This window comes from Branchiostoma floridae, chromosome 11, assembly GCF_000003815.2.
Source record: "Branchiostoma floridae strain S238N-H82 chromosome 11, Bfl_VNyyK, whole genome shotgun sequence".
NCBI classification, from domain to species: domain Eukaryota; kingdom Metazoa; phylum Chordata; class Leptocardii; order Amphioxiformes; family Branchiostomatidae; genus Branchiostoma; species Branchiostoma floridae.
This window is the reverse complement of record NC_049989.1, coordinates 14,481,919-14,503,461: the sequence shown is the minus strand read 5'-3', so window position 1 is coordinate 14,503,461 and position 21,543 is coordinate 14,481,919. Positions and strand designations below refer to the sequence as shown.

The 21,543-nt window shown below is 39.6% G+C and overlaps 3 protein-coding genes across 5 annotated transcripts in view; 2 read left to right on the top strand and 1 right to left on the bottom strand.

Annotated features, from left to right (window-relative positions):
- Nucleotides 1-3,615, top strand: part of LOC118426726 (protein tirA-like) — a 9,425-nt gene extending 5,810 nt beyond the window's left edge. Inside the window, exons 2-5 of one of the 3 annotated variants that reach the window (XM_035836276.1) lie at nucleotides 944-1,122; nucleotides 1,381-1,481; nucleotides 2,044-2,163; nucleotides 2,858-3,115. In XM_035836276.1, coding sequence (XP_035692169.1) covers nucleotides 990-1,122; nucleotides 1,381-1,481; nucleotides 2,044-2,163; nucleotides 2,858-3,115 — 612 coding nt within the window. In that variant the 5' untranslated portion in view covers nucleotides 944-989. Of the gene's footprint in view, nucleotides 1-778; nucleotides 1,123-1,380; nucleotides 1,482-2,043; nucleotides 2,164-2,857 lie in introns of those variants that run through there. The other 2 variants (XM_035836273.1, XM_035836272.1) reach the window with 2 other exon arrangements.
- A 3,906-nt stretch (nucleotides 3,616-7,521) lies between these two features.
- On the top strand, nucleotides 7,522-20,647 carry LOC118426240 (serine/threonine-protein phosphatase 6 regulatory ankyrin repeat subunit C-like). Its single transcript, XM_035835510.1, has 6 exons — nucleotides 7,522-7,655; nucleotides 8,014-10,087; nucleotides 17,087-17,303; nucleotides 17,589-17,674; nucleotides 18,393-18,496; nucleotides 19,967-20,647. Exons 1-6 carry the CDS (start codon nucleotides 7,537-7,539, stop codon nucleotides 20,046-20,048), a joined length of 2,682 nt encoding a protein of 893 aa, XP_035691403.1. The 5' UTR covers nucleotides 7,522-7,536; the 3' UTR covers nucleotides 20,049-20,647.
- On the bottom strand, nucleotides 10,319-16,882 carry LOC118425785 (BTB/POZ domain-containing adapter for CUL3-mediated RhoA degradation protein 3-like). The gene is given in 7 exon segments (XM_035834870.1): nucleotides 10,319-12,790; nucleotides 13,030-13,228; nucleotides 13,491-13,543; nucleotides 13,980-14,081; nucleotides 14,718-14,875; nucleotides 16,589-16,603; nucleotides 16,606-16,882. Coding segments are annotated over 7 exon segments (873 nt in total). The 5' UTR covers nucleotides 16,766-16,882; the 3' UTR covers nucleotides 10,319-12,604.
- Nucleotides 20,648-21,543: the final 896 nt, after the last annotated feature.

The window sequence follows — 21,543 nt, the reverse complement described above, 5'->3', positions numbered from 1 at the left end:
ATGAATATCCAGTCAAATTAGGATTGGTGATGAATTTTAGTTGCATCATCATCATCAGGTACAGCATAGTCTATTTCGAGTATAATATGCATATGTAGTTTTTTGTGGTCGCATAAATCAGAGAAGATTTATAGTATTAGCAAGTTATTTCTTTATTCTCCAGCGCATAATGACACGCGAGGGTCCGAAGTAATCCCTTGATCATGGATGTAAGGAACATAAGATACTAGTACTTATGTCCTAAGATAAAGTATGCGGATACACCCCTTCTCCAAGTACTGAATTATCATTTCATTACTATACGAGTATGAGAGTAGTGACTTCTACATGTAATGTTTGCACTGATTATGACAGGTTCTCAATTACAAGGCTAGAAGCTGGGTCTCTTGGATGTACATGCAGACTTTCACGGTCCGAGGCTGTAATTATGATTGTGCTCATTAGTACTAGTCAGTATAGAAGGTTATGTTCTAAGGAAAATACAACGTTCTGTGCTATCAGAGACAGTATTTAAGTCAAACCAAGACCTTGGTCAAATACGAATTAGATTTTCTAGCTATAGGTTGTCAAGAACGTTCGTTCTTTCCTGAATATATTAATAACCTTCAGGACACACAGATATATATAAGTGAACACGGTTCGAACTGTCAACCACGGGAACATGTTGGACTTAAAACTAAGCCGTCTTATGTCCTAGATTGCAATTGGTTACTATGCATGACCAAATACACTGTAGTGAATCAACACCTTTTAGCCAATAGCTGCCCTTGACAAAACAAACAGGAGAGACCTGTGAACCGTGAACAGTAGGTGTCAGTTCATCAGGTGTTTCTTCCGGTAAAATGGCGGAAAGTCAAGAAACTCGTCAGACCCTTTATCTTAGAATCTCGCAAGATCTAACGAGTACTGAAGTAGACAACATTCGTACTTTCATTACCGGCAGCAAAAAGCTACACGGGGGAACAATCGAAGGTAACACGGCCCACCAAATGTTCAACAAGTTAGAGGATGCAGGAGTGCTGAAGACGGGAAACCTTTCATTTTTGGCGGACCTGATGGCAAAAATCGGCAGACAAGTGTACGCGGATGAACTGAATGAGCTTGCTGAAAGGGAAAAAGGAGGTTTGTTTGGTTTCTTTGAAAATTCAACCAGATGAAGATGCAGATGTCTTAGTCTAAGCCCGGCTGGAAAAAGAAGCGAACTATGGTTCGTTGTTTAGAAAAGAAAGGACAGCCATTTTGTTAACAAGACAGCTGAATTTTCCACGACACATGCGCGACTATCCAAAAATGCCGTCAGTTTGCCATCTTTAATACGACGATCGCACGAATGAACGTGACTGCGGCCTAAGTCGTAACTATGTGTATGTCTCCGTGTAGGTAAGTCTCCCGAGAAGGAAGTAACCCTAACGATGGAGAGCACTCCCGACCCCGGGCCGGTGCAAGTGTTCCTGTCCTACCAGTGGGACCACCAGAAACAGGTAGGAAAAAACATAATGTTCTATCACTGACAGGTGTGAAAATGAAAATTTAAGTTGGACGTGAAGGACGATATTAATTTCGAATCGCCCGCAAGGGAGGATTCCCAACTTAAGATCACATGGCCGGGTCCGACCAATCAGAGACGCAGGATACCATTTGGTCGTTATAACGTTTCGGAATATATGCTGCGTCATATACATTCCCTTTTTTTTCTAACGAACATTTTGTGTGTATGATAAAAAATTTGGGTATTTAATCAAATTAATCAAGTGTTTAAATGAAATTCTATGACCATATTTCCAACGTACCGGTACCCCCAAATCAAATTATAGATCATTTGGTTGCAACACCAGGGCGCGGGATTTTGGCCAAAAACTTATTAAAATGTTTTAAATGCAAATATAGAGAATGAAACAGCCGCGGGGTATTGGCCCTTCTACTGCTGTGTCAAATAGCGGGTCATTTGGCTCACGAAACATTTACCAAATACAATACTTATCACCCATACCTGTATTTGAACCGAAATTAAAAAGGGACACTCTCACACGATGTCTACATTAGGTGATCCAGCTCCGTGATGTGCTGGAGAAGAAGGGCTACAGCTGCTGGATGGACATTACGAAGATGGGCGGTGGAGACAAACTGCATGCGGAGATAGACAGGGGCATAAGGCAAGCCAAGGTTAGACTTTCAATGCTGTATATTCTAGAGTAGGGATGTGTACCGGTACTGGGTACTGGTTACAATGCCGTGAAAACCATTAAGGTACAGGGTCAAAATACCAGATAGCAACGTACCGATTAGTGTACCTTATAGCCTTATAAGCCTTCTCACATTAGTTAGAGCGCATATGTGCGGCGACAGGAGTTCTAGGTAATATGTCAAAGGGTAAGGCACACAAAAAGTAAACAAAACCCGTATGGACGTTGTTATGCAAATCAAAACAATGGTCAAGACAAGGACTGTTTACTTATTGTGTGCCTTACCCTTCGACATATTACCTAGAATTCCTGTCGCCGCACATATGCGTCCTAACTAATGTGAGAAGGCTTATATTCAGGTATAACAAGTTTTGACTTATTCTGTTACTAACATCTTGAAGAAAAAAAAACGTACAAAGCATACAAAATGCACTCTTCATCAATGAAATTCCTTTGAATTACAAAATGCCCAAAGATTGCCGCCTCATCTTCACGATTTGATTCTTAGTTCTTATCTGTCTGCACAGATAAAACATTAGCTTGGATACTCCGTTGATTCAGGAGTATTTGAAAATCTGACCACAACCATTTCCAAGGAGTTACATGCTTTTCTATAAAGGATTACTGACACCTAGGTAAGTAATTCTATGTTTTTGTCCATGCGTTCTCTGTAGGTCGTCATCAGCTGCGTCACTCCGAATTACACCAAGTCTGACAGCTGTCAGAACGAAGTCGAACTTGCGTACAGGCTGAAGAAACCTCTGGTGCCCGTCCTGCTGGAGAAAACGGCCTGGCCGCCAGAGGGCCCCATGGCCATGCCGTTTGCACAGCTATTGTACATCGACTTCACAAAAGAATCCAAGGAACATCCTTGGAAGGGAGCAAAACTTAACGACCTTATCACTAGTCTTGAGCAGAGGCTAAAGGAATAGCTTTGGTTCTGGAAGAAATCGAAGGAACATACGTGTGGTTACCGACGTCGAGTCAATCGGAATAGTGCATAGGAAAATGTAAAGGGATGTGATACATGTACCCTATGTAATGCATGGTAGGTTAAACATCTACAGATATAATTAGGCAAATGAGGACATAATTTACAAAATCGATGCAAAAGTGCCATGATGCATATTACAATACGTAAATCGTGTAATAACAGAAGTCACTTTCATAGTTTATAAAGAAATACAAGGAATACTGTATGGAAACGACTTTCTCTACAATCATTTGAAATAAAGTATATTGATCACAGCCTTACTCAGTGCATAATCAATGAGACAAGATGAAACAAGAGATTTGCAAAAGCTCTGATTATTTCATGGATCTATGACGTCTCCAAGCTGTTCAAAGTGTAGTATTTGCTTTAGTAAATGTATGACCTTTGGCTCAGCATTAGCTTTGATTCAGAGCAAAGTGGCGCATTTACTTCAATGATAGCAAAGACAAAGACAGTAGAATACAGAAAATTCGATTAGATGAGTTGAACTAAAATCGTTGGATTGTTTATTTTGCCACGTCACTCTTGGTTCAATGGTACTGAAAGATGAAATATCCAGTCAAATTAGGATTGGTGATGAATTTTAGTTGCATCATCATCATCAGGTACAGCATAGTCTATTTCGAGTATAATATGCATATGTAGTTTTTTGTGGTCGCATAAATCAGAGAAGATTTATAGTATTAGCAAGTTATTTCTTTATTCTCCAGCGCATAATGACACGCGAGGGTCCGAAGTAATCCCTTGATCATGGATGTAAGGAACATAAGATACTAGTACTTATGTCCTAAGATAAAGTATGCGGATACACCCCTTCTCCAAGTACTGAATTATCATTTCATTACTATACGAGTATGAGAGTAGTGACTTCTACATGTAATGTTTGCACTGATTATGACAGGTTCTCAATTACAAGGCTAGAAGCTGGGTCTCTTGGATGTACATGCAGACTTTCACGGTCCGAGGCTGTAATTATGATTGTGCTCATTAGTACTAGTCAGTATAGAAGGTTATGTTCTAAGGAAAATACAACGTTCTGTGCTATCAGAGACAGTATTTAAGTCAAACCAAGACCTTGGTCAAATACGAATTAGATTTTCTAGCTATAGGTTGTCAAGAACGTTCGTTCTTTCCTGAATATATTAATAACCTTCAGGACACACAGATATATATAAGTGAACACGGTTCGAACTGTCAACCACGGGAACATGTTGGACTTAAAACTAAGCCGTCTTATGTCCTAGATTGCAATTGGTTACTATGCATGACCAAATACACTGTAGTGAATCAACACCTTTTAGCCAATAGCTGCCCTTGACAAAACAAACAGGAGAGACTTGTGAACCGTGAACAGTAGGTGCGAGTTCATCAGGTGTTTCTTCCGGTAAAATGGCGGAAAGTCAAGAAACTCGTCAGGCTCTTTATCTTAGAATCTCGCAAGATCTAAAGAGTACTGAAGTGGAGAGCATTCGTACTTTCATTACCGGCAGCAAAAAGCTACACGGGGGAACAATCGAACATGACACGGCCCACCAAATGTTCAACAAGTTAGAGGAGGCAGGAGTGCTGAAGACGGGAGACCTTTCATTTCTGGCGGACCTGATGACAGACATCGGCAGAAAACGATACGGGGATGAACTGAATGAGCTTGCTGAAAAGGAGAAAGAAGGTCAGGGATAAATCACTAGGATTATTAGTATTGAGCACCCATTTTACTCGGCAGTCAATCATGCTACAGATGTTTAATAATAGTCGACAGTTAGTTTTTATATTACCTACATGAAAAATGGAGGTATAGCTTGTCTTTGTGTGTTTCTGGATACCTGTGGGCCGCAACTTGTTTGAGTAACTTTCAAGTTGATAGATAAGGGATCTCTGGATTGATTGTGATTATATTTATTGTTTATCTTAATATATGGCATGCGGGTAGGTCTTGAGAAGACGTCCAAGGTTAAAGTTTATTTTCGGCCTTTGGTGCGTGGACTTCATGCTTCAGTTTGTATTTTAACCAGTCTGTCGAGTTCCAGTCATGCGATGACATCTACGACGACATTGTCAAAGTGTTTGATGAAGAATGTTCTCGAACCTTAGTACCAGAATGAAGTGGGTAATTAAGTCATTAAGACCCATCCTCCCTTACCTGGTTTTTGAAAGTACATCAATTTGCTGAAAATTAATAATCATGATTAAGACAGAGGGTCCAGTCATGAGTTCATGAAAATATTTGACAATGAATGTCAATATGAGAGTAATAATTGAATGTTTTGTATTCTTCTTTGTAGCCCTTGAGGATGGAAGTACCAAAGAGGAAAAGGAGAACAAAAAGTCATCAACATCTGGTATGGAACTATTAACAATCAGACATTGCTAATTGATAGTAACTTAACTGATTTACCTTAAACTCTAACAGGGGATGGTCACACAGTCACACTGTAAGTATAGCGGCATTTAATTACAAGGTTAAAAAGAATTGTTAAAACTCTGATAACAAAACATAACATTTAAAAATTTAAAATTCTAAACGCATTAATTAATTAGGCTAGAAATCTGAACGGACGATATACCATTGACATCAATATTTACAGAAACATGGTACATAGGTCTTCAGCCGTAGCAACTAAAAGAATCCTCTCCCCTGTAGGACCAGTGTTTTACTAACAGATCTTCTCTTTGTCTGTGCAGAAACATCAAAAGGAAAGACACACAAGGAAAAACCTTACAGTCGTCCACACAATGCTAAACCTGACAGTAAGATTACTTGTATTGTTTACTGACACATACTATCTTAAATTATTTATTGTTGCAAAATATAATGATGTGAAAAATGTAATTCTGATGAAATAAGTTATATATTTATGTTCTGCTTTATCCTCTTGATCTCTATTTCCTACTAAATCGAAGTATGTACATGTATTTGAATGTTACACATGTCACATGACCCATTGTGCGCAAAGATTATTGGCAGTAGTATAAAAATCACCAGACAAGTAACAAAAAGATGATCAAACAACTGACTGTGGGCATGAAAACAAGAAAATACAAAAAAATTATTTCATCCTTGAATATCAGTGATAAAAATCAGGAAAACAATGGTGTTAAGTTCCACAAAGCTCTTTTATTGTAGCATGCCGGGTAGCTTCATTGGTTAACTACAAAAGCATATTAAAGTATTATGGTTTAGGCATTTTGAATGAACCATTGCTTGTGACATGAAACAAGTCCATGTCCTTGTGAAAAGCTGGGAAGGAAGACATTTCCTTTCTGGCACTTTTAAGATATATTCATAACCCCTATGTATTTTCCATTTCATCACTGCAGGTATGATGCTTGTACTCACTGCGGGAATGCCAGACCAAAACGGGAATGAAATCAAGATAGAAGTGCCACCAGGGTTACACTTAGCTCTAGATGACGAGACAAAGAAACAACTGTTGAAAAAGCACATGAAAGAAACAGATCTGAAACAGTGTAGAGACTGGGGTGAAGACAGGTTGAAACTATTAGATAGCATGAAAAACATGGTGAGCGATTCATTCTTAAGAGAGAAGACAGAACAAGTCATAGAAACAATGTTTAATTGGGATGCAAAAATTCTTCGTGCATATGAGGGATGTGTGATATTCCACATTCATTTTGACAATGAAAAAGGTTTGGAAAATTTCTGGGCCTCTCATAAAACAGGTAAACTTTCCAAACAGTTTACCGACTTGGCCATCACGGATGAGATGAGAGATCTTGTAGATGACAAGACCCTCTGTGTATCAACTGTGGCACTGCAAGAGGACTACCTCTCGTGGAAACATTATTTCAATGGCACAACACCTGGCATTCGAAATGATAACAAACTGACGGTTGTCAAAGGCTGTACACTCACCCCTAATGTTGAGGGAACAACCACAGGTCAAACCACAGGTAAGTATATCATGGAAATCCGTGATGCTATAGTTGTTCTCCTTGCAAGATTTTGATTAAACTACACCTGCAGATCCAAAGCAAACTGCTGGGGGGGGGGGGGGGCAAACATGCAAACGTACACCACCAGAGGTTCTTGAGTTATGCTATGAAAATCCAGAAACACAGACACACTCACACCCAAAACTATATCTCCATTATTCATGGAGATAAAGGAGTGTTGGTACATTTGTATGTGCTGGTGCCCCCATAGTGTTGCAGTTTAAACATGCATTGGCTAGTGAACTGCATACATTGCAATGATATTGTCTACAGACACTACAGCATTACTGCAAATTAATGATACATGTAGCTTTGCTGACTCATGGCATAAATTTGAGTAATTTTTGGTCGTAACTATCATATACTAGTCCCATTAATGATGTGAATATTGCAACTTAACTTATAATGTACATGATTGTTGTACTTTCAGGGAATTCTAAGGAGCTGATGACAGACTCTGGTGCGGAAGGCTTGGAGGCATGTCACTCAGCACATGAAGATGCTGTTGAGGAAACACAGGAAAGGTACTTGCAGACTGTTGTAACTTACAGAAATGTAACGTTAGTAGTTAGACCTCGCTGTCAAGAACTACTGTTTTTGTTTTGGTAATACTCGATCAGTATACAATGTACATGTACATGGCAATGTCCCCAACCCATCTGTAAAAATTGCCTTTCTGTTTTATCAAAAGGCAAGCAAGTTGCAATGACAGGAAAGCATTACAGTTATCTTCTGAAAAATACAAAAACCACATCAGTGGTGCTCTGCCACACATAACCAGTTACCTATAATAAGTTTGTCAGATGCAACCATGTAGTAATAAAGTAATTTGTATAACAGCATCGATTATGGTGCACTTACAATGTAAACATTGAATTACAGATCTCCAGCCAAAGCTACCGGCACATCATATCAGGCAGACAGTCTCATGTATGCAGAGGCAGTAAAGTCATCTCCAGAAGACGAATCCCCATCAAGTGAAGGACAACAATGGAAGGAAAATGTCAAACAACTCCTAGATGCTTGTGAAAAAGGCAACCTCCAGTCTGTTAAGCATGTCATAGAGTCGGGTCATCTCCGAGTAAGCATAGAAGATGAAACGGGAACCACGCCACTTCATTCAGCTGCAGCAAATAGGCATGTCAATATTACAAGATATCTGCTACATAAAGGTGCAAACGTTGATGAAAGGAACCGTATGGATGAGACAGCACTTCACTTGGCAGCAGGCAGTGGTGATGTCCGTATGGTTAAACTGCTGTTGGAACACAATGCAGATATCTCTGCAACTGATTGCCTTGGTAACACTGCACTTCACTTTGCTGCCCGAGAAGGGAAAACCAACGCACTCCATTTACTTCTATGGATAGGGGCAAATATTGATGCTACAGGAAATGATAATCTAACAGCACTTCATCTCGCGGCATGGAATGGCCATGCAAATGTTGTGAATGACCTCTTAGTTTATGGAGCAGACCTAAATAAAAAAGACATATGGGGCCATACAGCTCTCCACATAGCAGCTAGGGAAGGGTATCCTCTGATCGTTAAAGACTTGTTACATTCCAAAGCAGATCTGAATGCACAAGCAGACGATAACTATTCAGCGCTACATTTTGCCGCTAGTGACAATCAGTTGGAAGTGGTTGAAGTCTTGCTTTCATCAGGGGCAGCCATCGACGATACGGATAAGTATGGTGACACAGCGCTACATTCTGCAACAAGTTATGGCCATGTTTCAATGATGAAAACTCTTGCTGAGAAAGGTGCTGAAGTCAATGCAACAAACAGCTATGGCAAAACACCGCTGTATGCAGCGGCTTTTGGGGGACACGACGAAGCCCTGGAATACCTGATAGACATAGGGGCAGATCCACATGCAAAAGATAAACAGGGTGATACAGCACTCCACTGGGCTGCATATCATGGGCATGTCAAGGTGGTAGAGTTATTACTCAGCAAAGGCCTGGACAGTAATGCAAAAGGTTATTATGGCAGAACAGCTGTGCACCGTGCTGCAGAAAGAGGACAAGCCCAGACACTTCAGGTGCTTCTGCAGGCAGGAGGATCACCTAACGTGACTAATGAAGATGGAGAGACACCGCTTCATATCGCACTGCTAAGAAACCCTGATGTTGCCCAGCTTCTTCTTGAGAAAGGTGGAGATCCCAGTATAAAGTCAGAAGACGGGGGGACTGGACTACACCTTGCAGCGTGGACTGGTAACGTGGACGCCCTTAGGTTAGTGTTGGAAACTGGCAAGGTTGATGTTGATGAGAAAGACTTTGCTGGCTGCACGGCACTCCACTTGGCCTCTGAACAAGGCCATTTTGAGGTGGTTGAAGTCCTCATAGACATAGGGGCAGATCCACATACAAGAGATAAACAAGGGGATACTGCACTCCACTGGGCTGCATATCATGGGCATGTGAAGGTGGTAGAGCTATTACTCAGCAAAGGCCTGGACAGTAATGCAAAAGGTTGTAATGGTATAACAGCTGTGCACCATGCTGCAGAGAGAGGACAAGCCCAAACACTACAGGTGCTTTTGGCGGCGGGGGGATTACCCAACGTAACTAGTGAAGATGGGGAGACACCGCTTCATATTGCACTGCTCACAAACCCTGATGTTACCCAGCTTCTTCTTGAGAAAGGCGGAGATCCCAGTATAAAGTCAGAAGATGGGGGGACTGGACTACACCTTGCAGCGTGGACTGGTAACGTGGACGCCCTTAGGTTAGTGTTGGAAACTGGCAAGGTTGATGTTGATGAGAAAGACTTTGCTGGCTGCACGGCACTCCACTTGGCCTCTGAACAAGGCCATTGTGACTCAGTAAAGATGCTGTTGGATTATGGGGCCTCAGTAAGTGCCAAAGACAACATCAATCTTTCACCATTGGACAAAGCACGGTTAAAGGGACATGAAAAAGTGTCAGCACTACTGGAGGGCAAAGTGGTATGATTTTTGCTCTCGTTAGTTATCATTGAACATGAGTTCTGACTGTACTTTTCTGGCTAATGTCTTTTACCTGATTAACATGTAGCATAACACTGTATCAAAAAAACAAGTGAAAAACCAAGAAAAGGCAATTGTGCTAAACTGTGTAGCCTAAACTGTACCCATAAATGTATCTAGCATCATTCTTTTTTCACACAAGTATGTACATACATGTATTTCGGCCAAGGGTAATTTGCAAAATAATGTTTATTCTCAAGTAGAAACATATGGTTCCTTGGTATATCACAGCCCTCTCTCGGAAGAGATGATGAAATGAACATTCAAAACGTTTATGACAATTAATGTAACTAATAAAAGCATACTGAATTACATTTGAATGAATAAACCTGTATACTATCACAATTGTTGTAGGGTTTTCATTGTAGTTATGACAGAATCAACCGTTGACAAGAACCTATGATAATCTTTTCCATCACAAAACTGCTGAAGGGCAGACATCTGAGTAGGGCATCCTCATTGAAACCTGACATAAGAAGCACTGAAAAATACCTCACTATAGTACTTAACCAAGTTTCAATCTCAAACTTTTTTTCCAGCTACTTTATAACCATTCAATGAAATGTGGGTTACTGTAAATGCATCTAAGTTCGCGGGGATTTAATTTGGCAGTAGCCGTAAAAGGACTTTTCGCGGTGGATTTAAGTTCGCGGTAGCACCATAGACTGCAGTCTAATACCATAATAGAAAAATGTTCGCGGTGGTTTTAAGCTCGCTGTGAAGTGGTCACCACGAAAACTGCGAACATTAATCCACCACGAACATTTCTGCATTTACAGAATTCAGATCAATGTCCAAGAAAAGCAAGCTCTATCAAAGAAACCACAAATTTTACTCCAATTTGCTCCTGTATCCATCAACAGGACCCGACAACTCAAATCTCTCCTCATTACCCCAACTGGGGAACTGAGCAAATGTTGACCAAAATGGGAAAGCTTAGACCCTACATGTCTGCTCTTACCCAAAATGTCTCCACATTCAACCAAAATTTCATGACAAGGATTTTCAAGTATCTTACGTGGTACTACAGTGCGATGCAACTCTGATGACTGCCATGAATTTTGTAGGAAACATCCTCAATATGCTGCTGTAAAACTATCATACAACAAATGTGACAGGAACCTTAAATGACTGAAAAAACATAGAGACTTTTTCCACATACAGAAGGCTCTCTTGTGTAGTTGTGTCAAAGCTGCCAAAGTTGAAATCAATTATACAAAATATATGTACACTTTAAGTATTTATCGAAGCTTGATGATTTTGATCTACACAATACTGCTTGGGCTGATCTCTTTTCTTCTTTCACACAAATTATCAGAAGTATAACAACCTTTTGCGGTTGGAAATATTAAATTGAGCAGCACATAATTATAGCAAAAATCACTTAAATCTCTGATTCTCCTACTTCATTATTCATATCTTCTAGTGGTAAATAAATTTCCAATCAGAAACATGGAAGACTAGCATTATGTCATTGACATTAAGTTTGAGAAGATATGCTGCAGTTTTATAAAGAAAATATGTAAAGAATACTAGCACTGACCAGACTACATAACAAACTAACATTTTGAATTAGCACAGCAGAATTTCCACAGGCATATTGCTTGATAACTTTCTTCCTTAATGATAATTTAATTTAGTCCACCTTATTGGTTTGCGGACGGAAAGAAAAACGCTACACTAGAAGATCAACATAAAAACAGCTTCTGAGGGGAAAGACTGTACCTTTAAACACATGTTTCTTAAGGGAGGGACAATTTCTTCCTTGTTTTCATCTTCTTGCTAAATTTCTACCAAAGAATGTCGTAGAACCCATTGTTGTGGTCCTATGAATACATTAAATCATTTATCATTTTATATACAGTCTAGGTTGTATGTTGATGAAGACTAGACACCAAGGTAATAATATATGCCAAATAGCAATTATTCATGCAGGTGGATATGATTTTGGAAACAGTCAAACGTTTCAGATAGCATCCACTACCTTAACGGTGGTATCTCACTGCACTTGGGGCACTAGTGCGGCACTGCGGGGTTCAAAAGATTACTCAACGAATTTCAGAGATAAAGAAAGAACTTTCTTATGTTTTGTATATTTTGTAGTTTTCTAAGTCATGCTGTTACGCATTATGCAATATCTTAAATATAAAAAATCAGCGTAAGTAACAAAACAGTGCGAATACGAACAGTGCAGTATACGAACCCTGCAGTGCCCTGTGTTATGCAATATCTTAATTATAAAACATCAGGAAAAATAACACAACAGTGCCTCAGTGAATGAACCCCGCAGTGCTACACCGATGCCCCAAGTGCAGTGAGATACCACCATCAAAGATACCCTCAGAGTCACTGATAAAAGATAGTGTATGCTACCTGAAACATCTGACCATTTCTAAAATCTTATCCAGTTGCTTGAGTGACAGCTATTTTACGTAGTCTATGTTGTAGTTAACGTTCTCAATGTCTGCGTACGCCGCGAGCCTCTGATCTCTCCTCTTCCTCATCGCTCACACAGCAGCTGCTGGGGAGACTGCGAACCTCCGCCGCACGGGCAAGGACGTCCTTCTCCGGATCCATGTCCCGACTCTCGTACAGTAGGATGTTTAACGTCTCCTCATAAATTCTCGCCTCAGGAAACTCAACCTGTAGGAAAAAGTATAAAACAAAACATTTAAGATCTTATACCCCCATGAATTATTTGTTTTATTCATTATAAAATTGACCTAACTTGGGACAATTGACCTAACTTTGACTTTTGAGAAAATAACCCAACCAAAACCTTTGCTCTATCTTGTAACAAGGATCGGCAACAGAAGATTTGTACATAAAATCACATGCAAAACAGGAAAAGGGTAACGTTGGAGGTTCAATGCTGTCCTCACCTTTGTTTGTTTCTTCTCTGTAGCATATACAATTGACGTGCAGCAAATTTCCGCAACTTTCCGCCCGTGCCCATAGAACGTCCAACAACAGATCTCGTTGGTTCCTATTACGTCCTTGATAAACAGTACCCGTCCGTTAAACCGTAGTGAAAGCTTGTCGAAAAGCTCAATGTTCTTTAGCATGTTGTCGTCTGACGTGCTGTGAAAACAAAATCATTGTTACAAGTTAACACATTGAAAACAGCTTGAAATTCAAAAGTACAAGAAGTGTAATTCAAGTCCAGAGGAAAAACTTCCCATCAAAAGATTTGGCCTTCCTTTAACCAGACATTACTTCTTGAAACAAAAATGTATCAAGAAAAGGAATTCAAGAACAACATCTTAACACATACGGTAATTCAAAATGACAACATCTTTTCTGTAGCTCTTTAGAAATAGTTTGATATGAGGTCTTTACTTACCTTGTGTAAGAATACTTGTTGTTTCCTCTGTTGTACAATAGTTTAACAACAGGCTGAAAATAACCAGAAAGTCAGTTGAAATTCAGATTATGTTGCAATTCAACTTCTATTCTTCTATTCTACAAATACAGATGCATGCTTATACATCTCTACCTAGACCAGCATTCAAATCTTTATCTACACTTGCACATACACATACATTCCGTTACAACTATGTCTACAATTACACAAACTGGCACAACTTCACGGACATGCACCACTACACCTGAACACAATGCCTACATGATGTAATGATGATGGTATGTACATCTAAACACATATCTATCATTACATCTGCACTTGCACCAAACACGCACAGTGCATCTATACCTTCATCTACAGTATCTTCCGAGCAGTCCATACAACTACCACCATTGAGTACTATAAATATATCTACATCTATACCTACATGTCTATAGCTACAAACAAGGACAACAGAAAAGAACCCACCTTGTTAGAAGTGGTTATAACAGCCTGTTCTTCCCTACCAGATGTGATGACAGGTACTCTACAGATGGGGTCAGCTTCAATCTGTTTCCTTTTCAGAAGGGTCTGATGGAAAAAAAACACAACACAGATGTTGTTAGTGGTGTGCATTATGTGAAATCACTTGTGACTGGACCAAACTCCACTATCATGCACATACGGCTTGGCTAAAATGTAATTATCATGTACAATAGTATACCATAACTTAAAAGCATCTTAATATTTCTGAAAAATTGAATCTTTAAGTTTTGTTTCCATTTTTAGAATGCTAAGTAAACATTACACCAAGAGATGACAGCAAGAACATATCTTGAGAACTGTTATGGAACTGTACAGTAGTACAATGATAAAGTCTCTTCCAACACAAAGGTATGCATGGATCAAATCTTTAACTGTCCACTGTTGCCTTCTTCAGAATCAATACTGATGACCAATCACTTCAGAATGTAAACTGTTACTGAACTGTATTGCTACTAAATGTACATTTATTTAAGCAACTTTAGCGTTATGACTGTGTATGTTTCTTTTGATCTGTAATATACATGATATGTGTCTGCATGTACGTGTATACAATGTGTGTATGTTTTAATTGTCTGGACTTCCAACCCTAAATAGGGCTAAAGGGTATCACAATAATCTAGAATAAAGGAATAAAGGAGTAAGCTTCAAGAAGCCAAACAAAATAGCTGCACTGGTCCGTACCTGACACTGGTCTACTAACTCAGCCATACAGTAGTATTTGGCCTCTGCAAGCAGTTCCTGGACTTCCTTACGGCCCTCTGGCAGAGGTGCATTGCCGTCCCGCAGGTAGTTCAGGATCGTACTGAAATGTTTGCCACTTCTGTCTATCAGGATCCAACCTGAGAGAGAAGGAATGAAAGAAAGGATGGACGATTGATCATTGGAAAAGACTTCATTTAACACTACTTATAGCCCCCTCACATGTAGCAAAAATCGATCAGAGGACGAGTCTGTAAGCTCTAAATTACGAGGAGGCATGATGAGCACGATGCCGACGAAGAAATGGCAGACTACCCCCCTTCCCGTCAGGGTCATGCCTCTTGTAATTTAGAGCTCACAAACTCGTCGTCCGATCGATATTTGCTACATGTGACGGGGGTATTACAAATCACTTATCCTCTTTGTCCCTGGAGAGACATATACTAGTAGTACATATGTACATGTAGTAAGGCCAGGACTTTTTTCTTCCAAGTCTGTCCTGAGCCACAGTCTGTGCTGATCGCTCGGGGAGTCTCATGGATGCCAGGTCATCTGACACAGGCCTCCTCTTCTTGGTTTTGGCTCTTCCTCTTTTTCTTCCACCAAGACCAGGTCAACACTCAACAGCACTGCTCAACAGTCTAAGGCAACTTTGGGTATTCTATTCTCAGTACATTGCGACAGGCGAAGGCATCTAGAAACCACCCAGTTTTGTATACATTGTACATGTACTTTATGTAGACTAAGAGAATTCTTTTGCTCAATGTTTGTACTAAAACATTAATACCATTACATGAACTACTATAGTTGGTAACCCAGTAACCCAGGCAACTGCATAAACTTAAGAAAATCTATACATTCACTCAGTAACTTTTGTCTTGTGTACTAGTATCTTATTTAATGTCTAGCCTTCATCAACGTGTGTTAACTAAAGGTTTTGGAGACACTTCTTGAAGTTTCTTTTAACCAGTCTGGATCATACAGCCCGGGTTACAAAAGTGAGAGAAACACTTTCATGTATGCACAAGCAGCACAACCTAACCGTACAAGTAGTTACAATGTAGATTACCAGACACAGTGCTTGCTTTATGAATGCTAGGATAGGAAGAGCACATGTGAAATATCTCACACCAAAGCTGATAATTCAACTACGAACCAAGAAAACAGATTTAAGTGATACAGGATCAATGGCTGTACAATATTCACAAAATGCCTAGGGTTAGTCAAAGATGTACACCACAGCTAAGCTAAGGCTCCGCCCTGCATAGCTCGGGTGCCAAGACAAGTAGTATGAGTCACCAGTAGAGCCACACCCACGGTTCTGAGACTACAATATGGCCTAAAATCAAACTCTTAAATTAAAAAAAAAAGATAATTCAATGCATGAGAAGTAGTATTCTTAATCTGATTTTCAACATGAAGTTAGCCACGTGCTACTTGAATTAGTATTAGACATTGGTTTCATTGAGATTTGAGAATCTTCATATTTCCGGTTAGACATGCTTGTGGTAGCTTAAACAAGGTACACTAAACTTCCACAGGATGTGACTAAGGACTATTAACTTACTGTTCTATTTATGACAAAAACAACAACTTAACAGACGTAGATCTTGTCTCTTTAAGAAAGAAAACTTTGAAGGAGATACCCAGATTTATTTTGGAAAAATGAAAACTTACCACTCGCAAAAGATACATGTGAATATTTTGACACACACATTGTGCAGAGTCCCACACCCAAAATAAACAGTGATGTTTACCTTTTATATAAGATGAAGATTGTATATATTGTCCTGAAGAATCTTGTTATCTTGGTCATACTGAGTGTAAGATATAAAAGTGAAGAAATAATTTACCTTCAGAATCTGTTAAACTTCCATCCGGCCACTGAACATCGCTCGCAACATGTTGTCCTGTTTGGTCAGAGTCCCCATGGTTGTATAAAACAGCGCCCCTCCCACGTTTAACTTCACATATTTGCTGGGGCTAACACTCCTGAAGCTAGACGTTCTACTCCCGGACTCGCCAGACATCGCAATTTTGAAAGAAATCTTAAGAAACCCTGGTGTATGAAAGAAGAACGTTGTGTCACGACTTCACCGTCAGTATTTTTGGCTCTTGACAGGAAGTAAGCCCCAAGATAGCATTTGGTGTCTTCCCTAAGGAATTTAATGCCTACATTTTATGCCACAAAAAGGATATCATAAATACATTAAACTAACAATAAAGATTGTAAAATTTCTTTCATATAAATTAAACTATTTTGTTGTCTCATTTATTGTAACACTTAGAGTTTTGAAGGAAATTTTGCATATTTAATCCTTCAGTATTTTCAGGCAGTACTTCGTGAATAAAATGAACGGCCTAAATTTTCAACTAATGACGTCAGAGATCTCGCGTTTCGCGAGAAACCGCGAGACACATTCCTGAGGAGAGACGTGAAAATGGCGGACGAAGCTTTGGGAAAAGCGGGACTCCACTTCGATGAGCTGAATAAGATCAGAGTTCTAGACCCTGAGGTGTCTACAACTACAACAGAGCTGAAGGAAGAGTGCAAGGACTTTGTTGACAGTTCGTATTAGTTTGTAGACACTGATAAATAGCGTTTGCGCGAATGTTTTGGGGTCCGATTTGGTGTGCTTGTTGCTAAGGAGTAGTCAAAATATACAGTGAACCTCATAATTTTGCTTCCAAACTAGGTTTGGCAAAGTATGTTTTTACGAATATCTATTCATTTCTGTAATGCACAATCTTGGCATGTATACTGCTATAGTAGATACGTTGCGTTGACGTTGACATTGTGAAATTAAACAAAACATTAAACTTGTGTATGATTCTTCTCTTTTGTTTCTTTAGAAATTGCAGAGTTCCAGAAGATAGTGGGGAGCTTCATAGAGATGGTGGACCGGCTAGCCAAGGAAGTGGAGAAAGAAAAGATGAAGGTAGAGAAACTTTCTAAGTCTCAACGTGTTTTCACATTTACATGTACTTATTCAGTTTTACCACATTTGTTGAGGGATTGACATACATAACAGGTGAGTAACACTGTAACACCTTTTCAAGACGTCAACCCCGAGACCAGACTGTAAGGTTTGATCCACTCACACTTGGAAGGACTTTTTGATAAGTGTGGTGGGTTCTTTAAAGTTTAACATGCATGACTTGTGGCTGTCCCAAACACGGGCCCTCCATTTAACACCCTATCGTAGGACCGGCCCTAACTGAAGCCAGGTACTCATGTACACCTGAGTGAAGTGAGGAAAGTCATGTAAAGTGCCTTTCCCATCTAAGGGCACAACATCGTAGCCTGGGTACCATCCTATTTCTACCGGGGCTCCTTACACTCACTTCCCTAAAAAATAATGCCAAACCGTCTCTGCCTGTGCAGTTTCAGACGTATTTTTTAGGGGTAGCGAGTGTAAGGAGCCCCGGTAGAATATGGATGATACTCAGGCTAACAACATCGGGGCACATCAGCAGTTTCGAGCCTGGGACCTCTAAGGTTTGGGCCAAACATCTAACCGATTACACCACACGATGCTTACTCAGTAATTGTCTTATTATACAAATTAATGTGATGTCCATTTCTGAAGGAGTATAACCACATAAATCCTTTTTATTACCATAATTTACTCATCAATTTCTTCTTATTGATAACAGGCAATCGGTAACAGGAATCAGCTGAAGTCCATGGCCAAACAGAGAGAAGCCCAGGAGCAGCAGTTACAGGCCCTTATATCAGAGAAGAAGACACAGCTAGAGAGGTAAGTATTAGGTTCACCTATTGGTGTTTTCTTTTACAGAACATGTAAAGTCTCACCTGCTTATGTTTCAATGCCTATCAGACATCTTCCTCAGAGCTTCTAACTTGAGTGCTGCGTCTTGCTGCTATAAGTAGCTGATGTAGCTGGTGCTCTTGCTGCCAGGCTTTTAGCCAGGCATGCGTTGACGCGTCATCTTTGGATGCCCTCGCACTGGGGACAAAATCCTCTGAGAAGCATGAAATTCTGATTGACCAGGGATGCTACCAGGTCATCTTTGGTCACAGTCTTCTACTTTGACCTCTGTAACAACATTTTTCTCCTTTAGGATACCTGAGAATACACTATTTTCATTTAAAATCATCAAAAACTCTGCACCATGGAAGATGGATGACCCCGGACCCCCCTACAATAGTCACTTACTGGGACTCAACAATAAATTTGGACTCCCTATAATAAAATCCTAGCTAAAAGCCTGCTTGCTGCACTCGAGTTTAAAGCTCTGAGGAAGATGTCACTGATATCACTGGTTGTGTAAAAGAAAAGTCTGATATGCAATAGGTTAATTTGATGATGGGGGGATGCTGTGAACAAGATTCACTGAAATTATTAGAGCTTGCTTTGCTTTACAGGGCTCAAAATACCACCTGCATATACACTATAGTGCAGGTGAAATTGGAGCTGTGCAGGTATTTCTGGTGTCTACCTGCACCTAACCTGCACTGGTCCATGTACTGGGTTTTATAAATACATGTCATATGATGTAAGTGTATGTGGATTGTTATTAGCTGCATTGAATGTTACGACCTATAAAGTATAAGAGAGAAAATAGCAATTGTTCCTGAACGATTTTAGTATGATCCATATTTCCTAAATTAAGAGTGGTGCAGGTAAAATTTGTCTGGTGCAGGTAATTTTCAATGTTACCTGCACCAGTGCAGGTATGCAGAAAAAAGTATTTCAAGCCCTGCTTTACATTTCCAGGATCCAAATTTGGATATTTATTCAAATAAGTTATTCTATTTTAGATGCAGTCAAGTCAAAAATATGTACATGTACCATGATGTTGATGATACAACATATGCAAGATTGAATTCTTATGCACTCAATCAGTTCTGCAAATGTTCCCATGTGACTCCTTACATCCTCCTACGCAGGGACATCCAACAGCCAGACCGCCTGTCTTGATGTACCCTGCTCTTTCAACCTCACTCTTAGTTACTGACCATCCTGCTTATTCATATTAATGAGCTTACCCTTATTTACGCGAGACCCCTTTTGAAAACTGAAAGGTCTATTCTCAGACTGGCTGACAGCTGGTTTGGGGGGACGTCCACAGGAACTAAGAGTGACGGTTGAAAGAACAGGGTACATCCAGACAGGCAGTTTGGCTGTTGGATGTCCCTGCGTAGGAGGATGACTCCTAAGTGTCTTGTCTCTCCAGTTAAATCCTATGATGTGATGTTTTATCAGATACCGTGTCCAGTACGAGGCCTTACTTAAGGACGAGGCAGAACAACAAGAATTTGTGGAGCAGTTCATCTTACAGAAGTAGCCCACAGCAACACACATACATGTGTACATACCTGTATCTCTTTTGTGTATGGCAATGCCAGGGTAACTACTTAGATCTGATGTTTTTTCATCAAATTAGATACACAGGCTTTGAAGTTCCAATGGACAAAAAGCTAGAAGCAAAGCTCCAATGAAAATGGATAGCATTTGAAATTGGGTTGTGCTAGTGACATTTTGTAGTCAAAGAATGACTCTGAGATTTGAGTGTAATGTGCATGCATTGGTTGTTGTTTTTCTGGGAAAACTGGTTTCGGAAAGAAAAGAAAAGTATGAAAACCAAGTTCTTTAACTGGCATTGCCCCATAGAAAGAAGGATGTAAAGAATTTAAAAATACACTTTTTGACTTTTGTAAGTCCTACATACATGTAAGGATTTCTATAGATACCAGTGTCATGTATATACAATTTGTTGTAAATCAGTAAAAAATCTATTTTAGTGAAACCTCTTTAGATGTATATACAGTACTTGACTTTCATGAATGGATGGTTTGTTTGTATGTGATCTATTAGCACATGGTTATACTATAGGTAATATCAAATATTTCCAGTTCTGTTTTTATATAAGAGAAAAATGTACATTCCAACACACAAGTTTGTGGATGATATTCTTAAATGCTTCTCACAAAATCTGTTGTTTTTTATGTTAGGCCACAGCAAGTAAATTTTATGGATGACATCCTCTGCAGACTGCAAAAATAGTGCGATAGGGCGAAAAAAACACAAGATGGGTGAAAAAAAACAAGATGGCTACATTTTCAAAAATAGGTGCCATTTAGTTGTGATGAATGTTGTAACAAGAATTAAAGGTACAAAACATGGTATCAGAGCCAACAAGGAATTCATTCCCATATTCAAGACATGAACAGGTGCAGTAAAAGTGACACTAGTGTGGTAGACTGGCATCACCAACAAAGTTGGTAACCACACTCATGGCTTCCATATTGGTGGCACTTTTACAACTAATCAATAAGTTTTATTTCTACAACTACAGTCCTGGGTACCTCGCAAGTGTCACTTCTACAAGCACAATTATTACGCTACAACACAACATATTTACTCATTTTGGTACGTTATCGTCATGTTTACCATCCCCGCAGAAAAAAAAAATTGTTTTTTTTTTCTGAAATCAGGCGAAAATTAATGCGAGCACTGATGTCATCCATAAAATTTACTTGCTGTGGCCTTACATAGACTTGACATACACAAGGTAACAGTTAGTTCAAGCAGCTGTTTAAAATTTAAAACTTTTGCCTTGCATATCTTATTACCTGGATGTCTCCATGGACATAGAGCTGAGATGGTAATTAAGTTCTGAGTCAGACTATTGTAACTCATCTAATAAAGCATGTATCATACAGATGTATTTTGCAATGCCTTTTTTTATTTATTGATCTTTAGGGTAGTCCCTTCAGTTAACGTAGTAACTGATTTCCAAGGGAGCCCTATATACATGTTCGCACATGTTCGCACAACGA

Excerpts from the sequence above, each read along its gene's own strand:
- LOC118426240 (XM_035835510.1), top strand. The coding sequence starts at position 7,537 with ATGTACATGATTGTTGTACTTTCAGGGAATTCTAAGGAGCTGATGACA. Across the intron at positions 10,088-17,086 it reads CACTACTGGAGGGCAAAGTG|AATGAACGGCCTAAATTTTC; the intron begins GTATGATTTTTG and ends CTTCGTGAATAA. Across the intron at positions 17,675-18,392 it reads TGGAGAAAGAAAAGATGAAG|GCAATCGGTAACAGGAATCA; the intron begins GTAGAGAAACTT and ends TATTGATAACAG.